This window comes from Orcinus orca, chromosome 5, assembly GCF_937001465.1.
Source record: "Orcinus orca chromosome 5, mOrcOrc1.1, whole genome shotgun sequence".
Lineage (NCBI taxonomy): Eukaryota > Metazoa > Chordata > Mammalia > Artiodactyla > Delphinidae > Orcinus > Orcinus orca.
Window position 1 is genome coordinate 93,820,208 of NC_064563.1, and position 16,271 is coordinate 93,836,478.

General features: G+C 36.4%; 1 protein-coding gene across 5 annotated transcripts in view; it reads right to left on the reverse strand.

Moving 5' to 3' along the window:
• Positions 1-16,271, reverse strand: part of DZIP3 (DAZ interacting zinc finger protein 3) — a 122,006-nt gene that overhangs the window by 87,474 nt on the left and 18,261 nt on the right. For all 5 annotated transcript variants that reach the window (XR_004484476.2, XM_004272077.3, XM_033432201.2 and 2 more), the window contains exons 4-5: positions 14,249-14,404; positions 8,278-8,394 (exon numbers count right to left, since the gene is read on the reverse strand). Coding sequence is in view for 4 of the 5 variants with exons in the window: in XM_004272077.3 (XP_004272125.1) it covers positions 8,278-8,394; positions 14,249-14,404 (273 nt within the window). In the remaining variant the exon portion in view is untranslated. The remainder of the gene's footprint in view (positions 1-8,277; positions 8,395-14,248; positions 14,405-16,271) is intronic.

Sequence of the window (16,271 nt, forward strand, 5' to 3'; positions counted from 1 at the left end):
CACCATTTGTCCTAAGGTTCTATCAGTCCAGTTTTTTAAAAAAAATTTTTTCTCTTAATAATTATTTTTTAATTTAATAACTTTATTATCTTCTATTTTATTTTACTTTATCTTCTTTCTTTCTTTCTTTTTTCCTTCCTTCCCTCCTTTCTTCCTTCCTTCCTCCCACCATCCCTCCCTCCCTTTCTTTCTTTCCTTCTTTTCTTCTTCCTTCCTTCCTTCCTCCCTCCCTCCCTCCCTCTCTCTCTCTCTTTCTTTCTTTCTTTCTTCCTACTTCTACTAATTCTTTCTCTCTACTTTTTCTCCCTTTTATTCTGAGCTGTGTGGATGAAAGGCTCTTGGTGCTGCAGCCAGGAGTCAGTGCTGTGCCTCTGAGGTGGGAAAGCCAACTTCAGGACACTGGTCCACAAGACACCTCCCAGCTGCACATAATACCAAATTGCAAAAATCTCCCAGAGATCTCCATCTCAACACCAGCACCCAGCTTCACTCAACAACCAGCAAGCTACAGTACTGGACACCCTATGCCAAACAACTAGCAAAACAGGAAGCGCAACCCCATCCATTAGCAGAGAGGCTGCCGAAAATCATAATACGTCCACAGACACCCCAAAACACACAACCAGACGTGGACCTGCCCACCAGAGAGACAAGATCCAGCCTCATCCACCAGAACACAGGCACTACTCCCCTCCACCAGGAAGCCTACGCAACCCACTGAATCAACCTTAGCCACTGGGGACAGACATCAAAAACAACGTGAACTACGAACCTGCAGCCTGCAAAAAGGAGACCCCAAACACAGTAAGATAAGCAAAATGAGAAGACAGAAAAACACACAGCAGATGAAGGAGCAAGATAAAAACGCACCAGACCTAACAAATGAAGAGGAAATAGACAGTCTACCTGAAAAAGAATTCAGAATAATGATAGTAAAGATGATCCAAAATCTTGGAAAAAGAATAGACAAAATGCAAGAAACATTTAACAAGGATCTAGAAGAACTAAAGATGAAACAAACAATGATGAACAACACAATAAATGCAATGAAAAATATTCTAGATGGGATCAATAGCAGAATAACTGAGGCAGAAGAACAGAGAAGTGACCTGGAAGATAAAATAGTGGAAATAACTACTGCAGAGCAGAATAAAGAAAAAAGAATGAAAAGAAATGAGGACAGTCTCAGCGACAGCTGGGACAACATTAAACGCACCAACATTCGAATTATAGGGGTTCCAGAAGAAGAAGAGAAAAAAAAAAGGACTGAGAAAATATTTGAGGAGATTATAGTTGAAAACTTCCCTATTATGGGAAAGGAAATAGTTAATCAAGTCCAGGAAGCACAGAGAGTCCCATACAGGATAAATCCAAGGAGAAATACGCCAAGACACATACTAATCAAACTGTCAAAAATTAAATACAAAGAAAGCATATTAAAAGCAGCAAGGGAAAAACAACAAATAACACACAAGGGAATCCCCATAAGGTTAACAGCTGATCTCTCAGCAGAAACTCTGCAAGCCAGAAGGGAATGGCAGGACATACTGAAAGTGATGAAGGAGAAAAACCTGCAACCAAGATTACTCTACCCAGCAAGGATCTCATTCAGATTTGATGGAGAAATTAAAATCTTTACAGACAAGCAAAAGCTGAGAGACTTCAGCACCACCAAACCAGCTTTACAACAAATGCTAAAGGAACTTCTCTAGGCAAGAAACACAAGAGAAAGAAAAGACCTACAATAACGAACTCAAAACAATTTAGAAAATGGGAATAGAAACATACATATCGATAATTACCTTAAATGTAAATGGACTAATGCTCCCACCAAAAGACACAGACTGGCTGAATGGATACAAAAACAATACCCATATATATGCAGCCTACCACAGACCCGCTTCAGACCTAGAGACACATACAGACTGAAAGTAAGTGGATGGAAAAAGATATTCTATGCAAATGGAAACCAAAAGAAAGCTGGAGTCGCAATGCTCATATCAGACAAAATAGACTTTAAAATAAAGACTATTACAAGAGACAAAGAAGGACATAATGATCAAGGGATCGATCCAAGAAGAAGATATAACAACAGTAAATATTTATGCACCCAACATAGAAGCACCTCAATACACAAGGCAAATACTAACAGTCATAAAAGGGGAAATTGACAGTAACACAGTCATAGTAGGGGACTTTAACACCCCACTTTCAGCAATGGACAGATCATCCAAAATGAAAATAAATAAGGAAACACAAGCTTTAAATGATACATTAAACAAGATGGACTTAATTAATATTTATAGGACACTCCATCTAAAAACAACAGAATACACATTTTTCTCAAGTGCTCATGGAACATTCTCTAGGATAGATCATATCTTGGGTCACAAATCAAGCCTTGGCAAATTTAAGAAAACTGAAATTGTATCAAGTATCTTTTCCGACCACAACGCCATAAGACTAGATATCAATTACAGGAAAAGATCTGTAAAAAATACAAACACATGGAGGTTAAACAATACACTACTTACTAACGAAGTGATCACTGAAGAAATCAAAGAGGAAATCAAACAATACCTACAAACAAATGACAATGGAGACACGATGACCCAAAACCTATGGGATGCAGCAAAAGCAGTTCTAAGAGGGAAGTATATAGCAATACAAGCCCACCTTAAGAAACAGGAAACATCTCGAATAAACAACCTAACCTTGCACCTAAAGCAATTAGAGAAAGAAGAACAAAAAAAACCCAAAGTTAGTAGAAGGAAAGAAATAAAAATCAGATCAGAAATAAATGAAAAAGAAATGAAGGAAATGATAGCAAAGATCAATAAAACCAAAAGCTGGTTCTTTGAGAAGATAAACAAAATAGATAAACCATTAGCCAGACTCATCAAGAAAAAAAGGGAGAAGACTCAAATCAACAGAATTAGAAATGAAAAAGAAGTAACAACTGACAGTGCAGAAATACAAAAGATCATGAGAGATTACTACAAGGAACTCTATGCCAATAAAATGGACAACCTGGAAGAAATGGACAAATTCTTAGAAATGCACAACCTGCCAAGACTGAATCAGGAAGAAATAGAAAATATGAACAGACCATTCACAAGCACTGAAATTGAAACTGTGATTTAAAATCTTCCAACAAACAAAAGCCCAGGACCAGATGGCTTCACAGGCGAATTCTATCAAACATTTAGAGAAGAGCTAACACCTATCCTTCTCAAACTCTTCCAAAATATAGCAGAGGGAGGAACACTCCCAAATTCATTCTACAAGGCCACCATCACCTTGATACCAAAACCAGACAAGGATGTCACAAAGAAAGAAAAGTACAGGCCGATATCACTGATGAACATAGATGCAAAAATCCTCAACAAAATACTAGCAAACAGAATCCAACAGCACATTAAAAGGATCATACACCATGATCAAGTGGGGTTTATTTCAGGAATGCAAGGATTCTTCAATATACACAAATCAATCAATATGATAAACCATATTAACAAAGTGAAGGAGAAAAACCATATGATCATCTCAATAGATGCAGAGAAAGCTTTTGACAAAATTTAACATCCATTTATGATAAAAACCCTGCAGAAAGTAGGTATAGAGGGAACTTTCCTCAACATAATAAAGGCCACCATATATGACAAACCCACAGCAACATCGTCCTCAATGGTGAAAAACAGAAAGCATTTCCACTAAGATCAGGAACAAGACAAGGTTGCCCACTCTCACCACTCTTATTCAATATAGTTTTGGAAGTTTTAACCACAGCAATCAGAGAAGAAAAGGAAATAAAAGGAATCCAAATCGGAAAAGAAGAAGTAAAGCTGTCACTGTTTGCAGATGACATGATAGTATACATAGAGAATTCTAAAGATGCTACCAGAAAACTACTAGAGCTAATCAATGAATTTGGTAAAGCTGCAGGATACAAAAGTAATGCACAGAAATCTCTTGCATTCCTATACACTAATGATGAAAAATCTAAAAGTGAAATCAAGAAAACACTCCCATTTACCATTGCAACCAAAAGAATAAAATATCTAGGAATAAACCTACCTAAGGAGACAAAAGACCTGTATGCAGAAAATTATAAGACACTGATGAAAGAAATTAAAGATGATACAAATAGATGAAGAGATATACCATGTTCTTGGATTCGAAGAATCAACATTGTAAAAATGACTCTACTCCCCGAAGCAATCTACAGATTCAATGCAATCCCTATCAAACTACCACTGGCATTTTTCACAGAACTAGAACAAAAAATTTCACAATTTGTATGGAAACACAAAAGACCCCGAATAGCCAAAGCAATATTGAGAACGAAAAACGGAGCTGGAGGAATCAGGCTCCCTGACTTCAGACTATACTATAAAGCTACAGTAATCAAGACAGTATGGTACTGGCACAAAAACAGAAAGATAGATCAATGGAACAGGATAGAAAGCCCAGAGATAAACCCACACACATATGGTCACCTTATCTTTGATAAAGGAGGCAGGAATGGACAGTGGAGAAAGGACAGCCTCTTCAATAAGTGGCGCTGGTAAAACTGGAGAGCTACCTGTAAAAGTATGAGATTAGATCACTCCCTAACACCATACACAAAAACAAGCTCAAAATGGATTAAAGACCTAAATGTAAGGCCAGAAACTATCAAACTCTTAGAGGAAAACATAGGCTATACACTCTATGACATAAATCACAGCAAGATCCTTTTTGACCCACCTCCTAGAGAAATGGAAATAAAAACAAAAATAAACAAATGGGACCTAATGAAACTGCAAAGCTTTTGCACAGCAAAGAAAATCATAAACAAGACCAAAAGACAACCCTCAGAATGGGAGAAAATATTTGCAAATGAAGCAACTGACAAAGGATTAATTTCCAAAATTTACAAGCAGCTCATGCAGCTCAATAACAACAAAACAAACAACCCAATCCAAAAATGAGCAGAAGACCTAAATAGACATTTCTCCAAAGAAGATATACAGACTGCCAACAAACACATGAAAGAATGCTCAACATCATTAATCATTAGGGAAATGCAAATCAAAACGACAATGAGATATCATCTCACACCCATCAGAATGGCCATCATCAAAATATCTAGAAACAATAAATGCTGGAGAGGGTGTGGAGAAAAGGGAACACTCCTGCACTGCTGATGGGAATGTGAATTGGTACAGCCACTATGGAGAACAGTATGGAGGTTCCTTAAAAAACTACAAATAGAACTACCATATGACCCAGCAATCCCACTACTGGGCATATACCCTGAGAAAACCATAATTCAAAAAGAGTCATATACCAAAATGTTCATTGCAGCTCTATTTACAATAGCCAGGAGATGGAAACAACCTAAGTGCCCATCATCGGATGAATGGATAAAGAAGATGTGGCTCATATACACAATGGAATATTACTCAGCAATAAAAAGGAACGAAATTGAGCTATTTGTAATGAGGTGGATAGACCTAGAGTCTGTCATACAGAGTGAAGTAAGTCAGAAAGAGAAAGACAAATACTGTATGCTAACACATATATATGGAATTTAAGAAAAAAAAATGTTATGAAGAACCTAGGGTTAAGACAGGAATAGAGACACAGACCTACTGGAGCACGACTTGAGGATATGGGGAGGGGGAAGGGTGAGCTATGACAAAGCGAGAGAGAGCCATGGACATATATACACTACCAAACGTAAGGTAGATAGCTAGTGGGAAGCAGCCGCATAGCACAGGGAGATCAGCTCGGTGCTTTGTGACTGCCTGGAGGGGTGGGATAGGGATGGTGGGAGGGAGGAAGATGCAAGAGGGAAGAGATATGGGAACATATGTATATGTATAACTGATTCACTTTGTTATAAAGCAGAAACTAACACAGCATTGTAAAGCAATTATACCCCAATAAAGGTGTTAAAAAAAAAAAGTTAAATGTCTATGGAGAAAAATATTGTTCATTCTTTTCATAAGCCCTATACTGACTAAAAGTATAATGGCCAACAGTATATATTTATAACTGGTTGGGGTTAGGAGTTTAGCTTCAAACTAATTTCAGTGGAAATACACATGTATGTTTATTATCAATGGGCCAAGTGAGTTTATAAACACAAACTCCCCTGTAACATCTAATTGGTTTCCATCTTAAACTTCCTATCTCTGCAGAGGCTCTGAAGCCAACACTACATGGGTTTGTATCTTGACTCCACTACTTACTACTTGATGAATTAAGCAAATTAGTTAACCTCCGTGCCCTAGTTTCTAATCTGTAAAATGGGAATAATGAGATGGGTTGCTTGTGAAGACTAAATAAGCTAATCCTTACAAAGTGCTTAGAACAGTGTCTCCTTTATAGCAAGCACTAATAGGTGTGAACTATTAGTTTGTAACTTTAAAAAAACTAGCTTCATTAAAACTACAACAAAGTCCTTGTCTCATACAATTCTAAACAAAAAGAGCATTTGAGAACAAGATAAGATGCAGAATTGTGGTAATGCTATCATTAGATGTAGAATGTAAAGAATTTAAAGATGCAAGTGGTACATTTCTAACCTAAAGGCCCTGCCCTTTCCTTCCTACCTTCCCCCCATTAACAGAGAGTATCCCAGGTACTGGAACTAAATGTATATAGAGATGTTACTGGCAGCTGTCCCCCACCCCCACCCTACTGCCACTTCCTAAAAGGTTGCCTCGCCTCTCCCGGTGGCCTTGAGGAACAGAGAGAGACATCTGGATATAGCAGTAGGCTGCTCTGATTGTGACAATTCTGATTCTGCTCACAAGTGCCAACAACAGAGGAAACTTTTCCATTCTTAGTGTAAGACTCATCTTTGAAGTAATGCCTAAGTAGAGAAGGCTAAGCAATCAGCATTTGTTAATGCTGAGTTTATAGTGATTTATTTCACTGCTTAGCAGCCTGGTCACTGGGAGAAATAGCAGGTCTGCAGCATCCCAGAAGTTCTTGGGATTACATGTTGATGCAAACTACTTTTCTTTGTTCCCTCTTTTGACTCCATCTAGAATTCCTTTAGGGTGGTATATATACCTCTTAGAACCTGACCTGAGAATCCTAAAAAAAGATGATTTTTCTATCTCTTTGTATACTATTATAATATGGGATGTGGTGTCTTAGGCTACTTTGTTTGATGCCTGGGTAGTCCATTCTTGAAGACAGCTCTAATCCATCTTCTACATGTGTGCAAAACTTAGCGTATTTTACTGATCCAAATTATTCAAAGGACTGATTTTTCCTTTTATGTCCTTACTATTGGTTCTTATTTTTTTTTTTATTTTTTTTTATTTTATTTTTCAGTACGCGGGCCTCTCACTGTTGTGGCCTCTCCCGTGGCAGAGCACAGGCTCCGGACGCGCAGGCTCAGCGGCCATGGCTCACGGGCCCAGCCGCTCTGCAGCATGTAGGATCTTTCCGGACCGGGGCACGAACCCGTGTCCCCTGCATCGGCAGGCGTACTCTCAACCGCTGCGCCACCAGGAAAGCCCTATTGGTTCTTATTTTTGATGCAATGTTTACTTTTCCTCAGATTTTTCTCTATTTCTGAAGTATCATTTGACCTTGAACATATAAGTATGTCTTGTCAATTTTATCTCACATGATTACTCAATAATAGATGACAGAAGTTCCAGTTTTTACACATACAGAAATATCAGTAGAATTACATATAGAATGGATAAACAACAAGGTCCTACTGTATAGCACAAAGAACCATATTCAATATCCTGAGATAAACCGTAATGGAAAAGAATATAAAAAAGAACGTATATATATGTATACCTGAATCACTTTGCTGTACAGCAGAAATTAACACAAAATTGTAAATCAACTATACTTCAACTTAAAAAACAGAAATATCAGTAAAAAGAGGAGCTGATTATCAATTAGGGGGAAAGGAAGGAGTAGTTTTTAAAGTTCATGACTCTCCATTTCTAATTGGGAAAGCCCATTTTTAGGGCTTTCAGAAAGTTCAAGTTTACTCTAGAAAGTTCAAGTTTCTCTATTTAAGATGAACAATGTTATGGTAGGAAAGGAAACTAGAATCGGCTCATTAAAGAGAAGCAGTCATGAGAAAGTACAAGACATGTGAAAGAAATCAATCTATGTATACCTTTCTCTAGAGGTAAATGAGGAAAATACAAATTGGCCTACACCTTAAAATAAGCATACATTGACAGTTCTCTCATTGAAAAAATGTTGTCCAAGTCCATTATTTCAAACTTTCAAAAAGAAAACACTTACAGTATAATTAGTAGCTTGAATGTTCCTAAGTGCTGCTTCCAGTTGTGTTATTAAGAAATGTAAAGTCAAAGCAGGAACAATTTCCTCCCCATTTTGGCTGTTGGCTGCAACTTCTCTCTGTGGAAAATAATTTGGTTGAAAATTTCCTTAAGTTAGAGCAAATATCAACATTTATTTTTATTATACAAATAATACATGCTCATTGTAGAAAATTTGGAGAATAAAGATGATTTTTTAAAAAATCCACATGACCTAGATAAAATTGTTCTCATATTTGTTTGTTTTTAAGTAGTTCAAAAAATCATCTTTGTAACTACTTCCTCAAGATACTAAAAAGCACTCCTATGCCTGCTGAAGGGTTGGCAATGTCCACTCCTACTTCAGAAGAAAGTCATAATCCCACTTCATTCTCATACCTTCTATTCTCTAACATAGCTAAAAATCTTCATTCCAGCCCTGAATCTCTGGTAAATAGGAATGCTGGCTTTAAAAATACCAACACCAAGGCAAACCATCTTTTGCTGTCATCTAATTTGAACCAAGTTAATATATGATTTATTATGTACCATAGTTTATTTACATAGATGAAAGGAATTAACTATGTCTTATCTTTGTGTCCATTCCCCAATGCCTTGTACCCACAAATGCTTGGCTTAAATTACATTATTTGTTTAATGATGTATTATCTATGTGGGAAATTTAATCTACACTTTCTTAACTTGGTTTCAAGTATACAATACTTCCCTGTTTTTCTCCTAGCCTAACTAGATACTTTACTTCAGTCTCCGTAACACTCTATTTAATGAACCTCTTCTCTATCAACACACATTCCCTAGATAAAGTAATCCACTGTCGTCTTTTTAAATAGCATCTACACACTAACAGTTTTCCAAATTTATATTTAGAGCTCAGAACTATCACCTGAATTCCAGACTCATGTATCCAACCATATACTCAACAATATCTCTTGAATTTGAATAGGTATATAAAACATAACACTGAAGTTCCACCTTTGCCAAACAGTTTAGGTAGTTTCAGAGCAATATTCTTAACAAGAACTAAAAAAGCTGGATAAAATACAGAAAAAAACATTTTTTGTTTGGAAAGCTACCAAGGCACTGAAAATCTCTGGGGCCAACATGCAATAGAGGAGGAAGGCCCAGAGACAGCAGACTGACTTTTGGAGCCACTTATCTCCTTAAGGCAATTGCTGTATTCAGTTATGGCTGAGAGGCTGAAATGCTAGACAGAGCTTTCCACAAAGCTGCAGAGCTAGAGGGAAAATTGGAGTGTATGACCTATCAAGGAAGAGGGGCTCTGGTAAACACCTTATTCTTTTGGTTGGGACCCTGAAGAAATTTACCCTTAGAGTCAAAGTGTCTGTTTTGGTTCCAGTTGGAAGCAGACCCTAACACAAGGATTTGTATGCAAGTAGTTTGAGAGGTGCAGAGAGCAATGGTAGTGGAGTGGAGAAGGGCATCAGGGAAGAGAAAGCAAGCTTTAAATTAACAGTTGTGTTATTAAGCTAGTTACCCACAGTGGATGACTAGGGTTAATACAACAGAAAAACATTGAAAAATTCAAGCCTCAGTATTATCCAACTTAAGGGGAGAGAGAACTGGGATATTTATATAATAATTCCCAAGGTTTATTGACTGAGTGCTTTCTGAGGTAAGGGGGGAGTATTAATTCCTTGGGATCTCTAAACTGCCATGAGAATTACAGCCTTCTGCAGTTCCAGAAAAAAAAAAAAAAGGCAGGCCTGAAGTATAGAGATGTAGATATGAAAACTGGAAACTGTCCAGAGTATACTGAAATGATAGAGTTCAAGGGGCCAAGGGGTATGGGCAGGGCACTGACAGTATCTGCTACAAAGGGTAAACCACAAATAGAGTCTTCTTCACAGAACAGAAGTAAAGCTTGGAGTCATCTCAGTCCCTAGTTGAATTAAGTGATCTGCAAGAAAAGCACAAATAAGCAAGATTCTGTCCTGTTTTCCTAGTTCTTCTCAAAAGAAGGTTGCTCTAAACCAACCCAGGCAGCCACTGCAAGTAGCAGAATTCTGTATTATCCTTTAGATGACTATGGAATTTAAAAATAATTTTATTGAGTTATAATTAACATATTTCAAGGTGTACAACATAGTGATTTGACATTTTTCTTATGACATCATCATGAAATGATCGTTGCAATAAGACCAGTTAACATCCATCATTATATGAACTTTTTATAATATTATTGACTATGTTCCCTAGGTATATATTATATCCCCTTGACTTATTTATCTTATAGCTGTAGGTCTGCACCTCTTAATCCCCTCAGACAAAATAGATAACTATGGAATTTGTACTGATGTTTTTACGTTCATTCATGATTTTGGTTCTTTTTGCCTTCTTTTTTTTTGAACATTCTTACCAGGCATTTATCAATTTTATTGGTCTTTTCAAAAAATCAAGTTTTGGTTTAACTGACCTTTTCTAGTTTGTTTTATTCTATTTCATTAGTTTTAGCTATCTTTATTCTTTTTTCGCCTGTTTTTTAATTTGCTGATCTTTCCTTAGCCTCTTGAATTTTATGTTTAGATGACTGATATTCAACCTTGCTTCTTTTTCTATTATATGCATTTCAAGCTATAAATAATCCTTGCAACACAACTTTTATCTAATAACACAAATTCTGATATATGTTTTTCATTCAGTTCCAAAATTTATCTAATGTCCAGTGTGCTTTCTTCTTTGATCTCTGGTTTAACTAGATTAGACGTATATATCTTAACTTAGGAACAATGGTTTTCTAGTTTATCTATCTGTAACTAATTTCTAAATTAATTGTACAGTTGTTAGAGAACATGCTCTGCATGTTCTGATGTTTTGAAATTTGATGAGATTTGCTTTGTGAACTAGTATACGGTCAATTTTTGTAAATGTTATATGCATTTAAAAAGAATATACATTTTGTCACTGTTACACATATATAAGTCAATTACATCAAGTTTGCTACAGCTCTACTAATTTTGTGTTCATGTTCTATTACTTATTAAGAGAGCTATGTTAAAATCTTCCACTGGGATTGCTGATTGGTCCACTTCCCCCTTAGTATTACCAACTTTTGTTATTACACATAACATTTCTGAATGTATTTGGGTCTACTACTGGAATTTCTCTTGTATTTTCTACACTTGTCTGTAAAGCCAAGAGCAAGTTACACAATCTTTTAATTATTAGAGCGTCATAGTAAGTTTTTTTTTTAATTTATTTATTTAATTTATTTATTTTTGGCTGCGTTGGGTCTTCGTTGCTGCGCAAGGGCTTTCTCTAGTTGTGGTGAGCGGGGGCTACTCTTCATTGCGGTTCATGGGCTTCTCATTGCGGTGGCTTCTCTTGTTGAGGAGCATGGGCTCTAGGCATGCAGGCTTCAGTAGTTGCAGCACGCGGGCTCAGTAGTCATGGCTCATGGGCTCTAGAGCACAGGCTCAGTAGTTGTGGTGCACGGGCTTAGTTGTTCCAGAGCATGTGGGATCTTCCCAGACCAGGGCTCAAACCTGTGTCCCCTGCATTGGCAGGTGGATTCTTAACCACTGCTCCACCAGGGAAGTCCCCATAGTAAGTTTTAATATCAAAGTGGGCAAATTCCCAGCCCTTCGTTCCCACACTTCTCTTTCGTGATTTTCCTGGCTATTCTTCCCTTAATTTCCCTTTAGAACTAGCTTTTAGTAACAAAAACAAAAACAAACAAACAAAAAGAAACAACAAAAAAAAACCTTTTGTTATTTTTATTGGAATTATATGATATTTGTAAATTTTAATTTCAGGAAAATTGACTTCTCTATCACATTGTGTCTTCCTACATGTATTGCTTCCCATTCTGGTCTTCGTATCTTACCTTTAATAGAGTTTTAGAAATTTTTATTTATTGTTTTAATATAAAGTATTGATTTCTAAACTTAGTGTAAAAAAATCAGTGTGTGGGGGTACTTACTAAAATGCACATTCCCAGACCTCCCCCCAGAGATTTTGATTCTTTAGGACTAGTATGGGGGTCAGATAGGCTCACGTAAGTGGCTTAGGAAAAACTGTGAGAAACACTAGTTTATATCTTGTATATTTCTTAAGTGTTTTCCTGGGTATTTTATCTTTTCTGTTACTATTAAAAATATTTTTCTTTCATTTTTACCTTCTAACTGGTATTGTTTATATATATAAAGCCTACTGATTTCTATTTCTTATTGTGGTTTCTGGGTGATTTCCAAAAGATAAGAGGGAAATAGTGGCATTATTCCATCAATTTCAAACCAGAATTCATACTTGTGGTAAATTACCTCACTTAAGATTATAGCTGTATATAAAGTCTTTGGATATTTTTAGAGTTTTTTATATTTTTAATCATAATAGTATTAATTTGTTTCATGGAAATAATTAATGATATATTCTTTCACAGAAAAGGTAAATGTGGCCTTTTCAGGACACCTATGGTGTTCTGTCTCTGCCCCCCAATTAACTGTCACAAAGAAGAGAAGATCATTTTCTTTAACTTCGGGAAATTCCATTAATTTACAAACTGATATCCATCTTGTGTTGGAAGTTTCACAACTTATTATCTTGAAAAACTATTTTTAAGATGCAAATTGACAATATATTCTCTAAAATATTTATCTCATTAAAAAATCCAGGTCTTATTATTTTTCTTTATATTTTACATTTTTGAAAAATCTGTCAGTATTTTACAAATTAGGAAAACTGAAAGCAGTTTCCTCTCCCAGAGTGGCATGTTGTGAGTTATTAGAATAAACACTAGACCTTATAGTCAACAGCTTATAAGCTACTAACCCACATTCCTATCATTATCCTTGAAAGGCTAGCATCAGCTTTATTTAATTAATAAAAGTGTAGAGTCAAAGCTGAAACCAAAGCCCTTCACAAGATATAAGATGGAGATGTCAAGACCTTAGTGGCACTGTTATGGTAAAGAAAGAAAGGAAAGAAAGGAAAAAAGGAAGGAAGGAAGGAAAAGGAAGGAAAAAGAAGGAAGGAAAGGAGGGAGGGAGGGAAAAAAGAAAGAATGAATGAAAGAAAGAAAAGAAAAGAGTCATTGTAAAATAATAGGAAATGCATATATAATAAGAAATACATATATTGATCTCTCCCCAGTTCCTGCCAATATTTGGTCTTTGCCTCTGGTTCCAGACACAGAGCTCCTAAAACCCTTGGAATTTCCTGGATGATAGGAGTGTCTTTTGTTCTAATGAGGTGACTCTCAGTGGGCTTCTGGATGGAGGCTTGGTCACCAGAAAGACCAAGCCATGATTAGAAGCTTGGAAACTTCAGCACCATACCCCAAAGAGGGAAGAGAGGCTGGAAACTGAATTAATAATTAATCATGCCTACATGATGAAATCTCCACAAAAATTCTAAAAGTATGGGCTTTGGAAAACTTCCAGTTTGCATATGCACATGCCAGGAGAGTGGTGTACCCCAACTCCAAAAGAAGAGAAGCTCCTGCACTTAAGACCCTTCCTTGCCCTATGTATATCTTCCTGTGATTGTTCAGCTGTATCCTTTATCAATCATATCATTTATCATGTAATAAACTGGTCAACGTGTCTCCCTGAGTTCCGTAAGCTGTTCTGGCAAATTACTGCACTCATGAGGGGTCATGGGAACCCCAATGTATGGCCAGTCAGTCAGAAGTACTGGGGCAACCTAGTACTGGTGACTGGCATCTGAAGTGGGAGCAGTCTTGGATTGGGCCCTTAACTTGTGCAATCAGTTGCTAACTCCAGGTAGACAGTGTCAGAATTGAATTGATTTATAGGACACCCAGGTAACGTTGGAGAATTGACTGTTGTGGACTAAACCCACACATCTAGTGTCAGAAGTGCTGTGAGTATGGCAGTAGTGTGAGAGTAAAAGAACACAGTGTATCATATACACAGACCTACACTTCTGCTCCAAATATCAAATTATGATCTTACCTGCATAGTTTGGAAGGAAAAATCTTCTTGTAAGAACTTCTTGATGTGAGGAACCACACCTTTTGGTAGAGTATTAATTGCATTCAATAACTTCTTCACTTCTAATAGCAGGTTAACAGGGACAAGATCAGTAGGTATGTTCTTTTCCTGTTTGTCCTAGAAGATATTATTAAAAATTTACACAATTATACATGTTCTAATTTACTCTAATATTAAAACCAGCTAAAGTATTTTTTTTTTAAAAGTTCCTTTACATGCTATATGTAGATCACTCTGACAGACTACAATAAGAATAAGACATTCTCTCTGCTCTCAAGGAACTTACAACATAGCTGAAAGTTTAAGACTAAAACTCAAGAAGCTTTAATCTAAGGAAGGCCATCATACATGAATTTAAAAGTTATAAACAAAGCATAGATTCTAAGATGGGAATAATTATGTCTTTTTTTGATGGTGGTGGTATGGGAAACATGAATGATTTTAGGCTTAAATGTGAGTGAAGCCTTAAAAAATGGTTGCCCTTGAGAAAAACACAACATGTACTGAACTGGTCCATTTAAGGCATAAAAAATGCTAAGTTTAAAATATTAAATAGATTATTCTACAAAATAATATGAAAACTACATCCAACAGTGCTTTTTACGTTATGTGACTAATGTTTCAGCTACTAAACACAGCAATTTGAAAATGAATAGTTATAATACTTTAAATTATAAATAAATTAGTATAATATAATGATTCTACATATAATCTCAATTCAATCAGAGCCGAATAAATAGTAATAATCTTGGGACTTCAGGAACTGATCCTACAGACTTAATAAAGCTGTAGTTAATGGTTAACTGATAGCTATATAGTCAAGTCTTGCTGGATTTTCTATTAACATTAATTGTGAGGAACGAATGGGCAATAGAAATGAATAAAGATCCTGGAACAGATGGATGATGGCCTTCCTTCAAACCTTAACAAGATACCACAGTCCTTACACCCTGCTGAAACTTTGGGAATATGAATATGTAGCCACTGACCTCTGTATTTGAGAACAGACAGGTTATTACTGCAGAGGCCATGTAGAGTCACTGAAAACGCAAAATAGTCACTGTTGTGTGGTAACTGTGACTGCCTGATTTCTAACAGACCTGGAACTACCCAGGAAAGTAACTAGGAACCAATAATGTCCACAGCAGGAGTACTACTCTTCCTCTTCCTCCTCCTCTCCACTTCTGGTTTTGAGTCTTAAATTGAGATTCCTTCATTCCCAACAACACCCAACAAACACATCTTACATTTTACGGTACTTCATTATATTTACACCCAAAAATGTAGGAAATGTTAACAGTTTGCTAAATCTCAGTAAAGAGTATATAAGTGTTCATTGTAGTAGTTTTGCAACTTTTCTGTAGGTTTGAAATTTTTCAAAAAGTTAAAAAAAAAAAGCTTCTAAAAAATAACCAAACAAACCTTTATAAAGAATGACCATTGTCGCACTGTTGGTGGGAATGTAAATTGATACAGCCACTATGGAGAACAGTATGGAGTTTCCTTAGAAAACTAAAAATAGAACTACCATACAACCCAGCAATCCCACTACTGGGTATATACCCTGAGAAAACCATAATACAAAAAGAGTCATGTACCAAAATGTTCATTGTAGCTCTACTTACAATAGCCAGGACATGGAAACCACCTAAGTGTCCATCAACAGATGAATGGATAAAGAAGATGTGGCACATACACACAATGGAATATTACTCAGCCATAAAAATAAATGAAACTGAGTTATTTGTAGTGAGGTGGATGGACCTAGAGACTGTCATACAGAGTGAAGTAAGTCAGAAAGAAAAAAACAAATACCATATGCTAACACATATACATGGAATCTAAAAGAAAAAAAAAAAAGGTTCTGAAGGCCTTAAGAGCAGGACAGGTATAAAGATGCAGACGTAGAGAATGGACTTGAGGACACAGGGAGGGGGAAGGGTAAGCTGTGACAAAGTGAGAGAGTGACATGGACACATATACA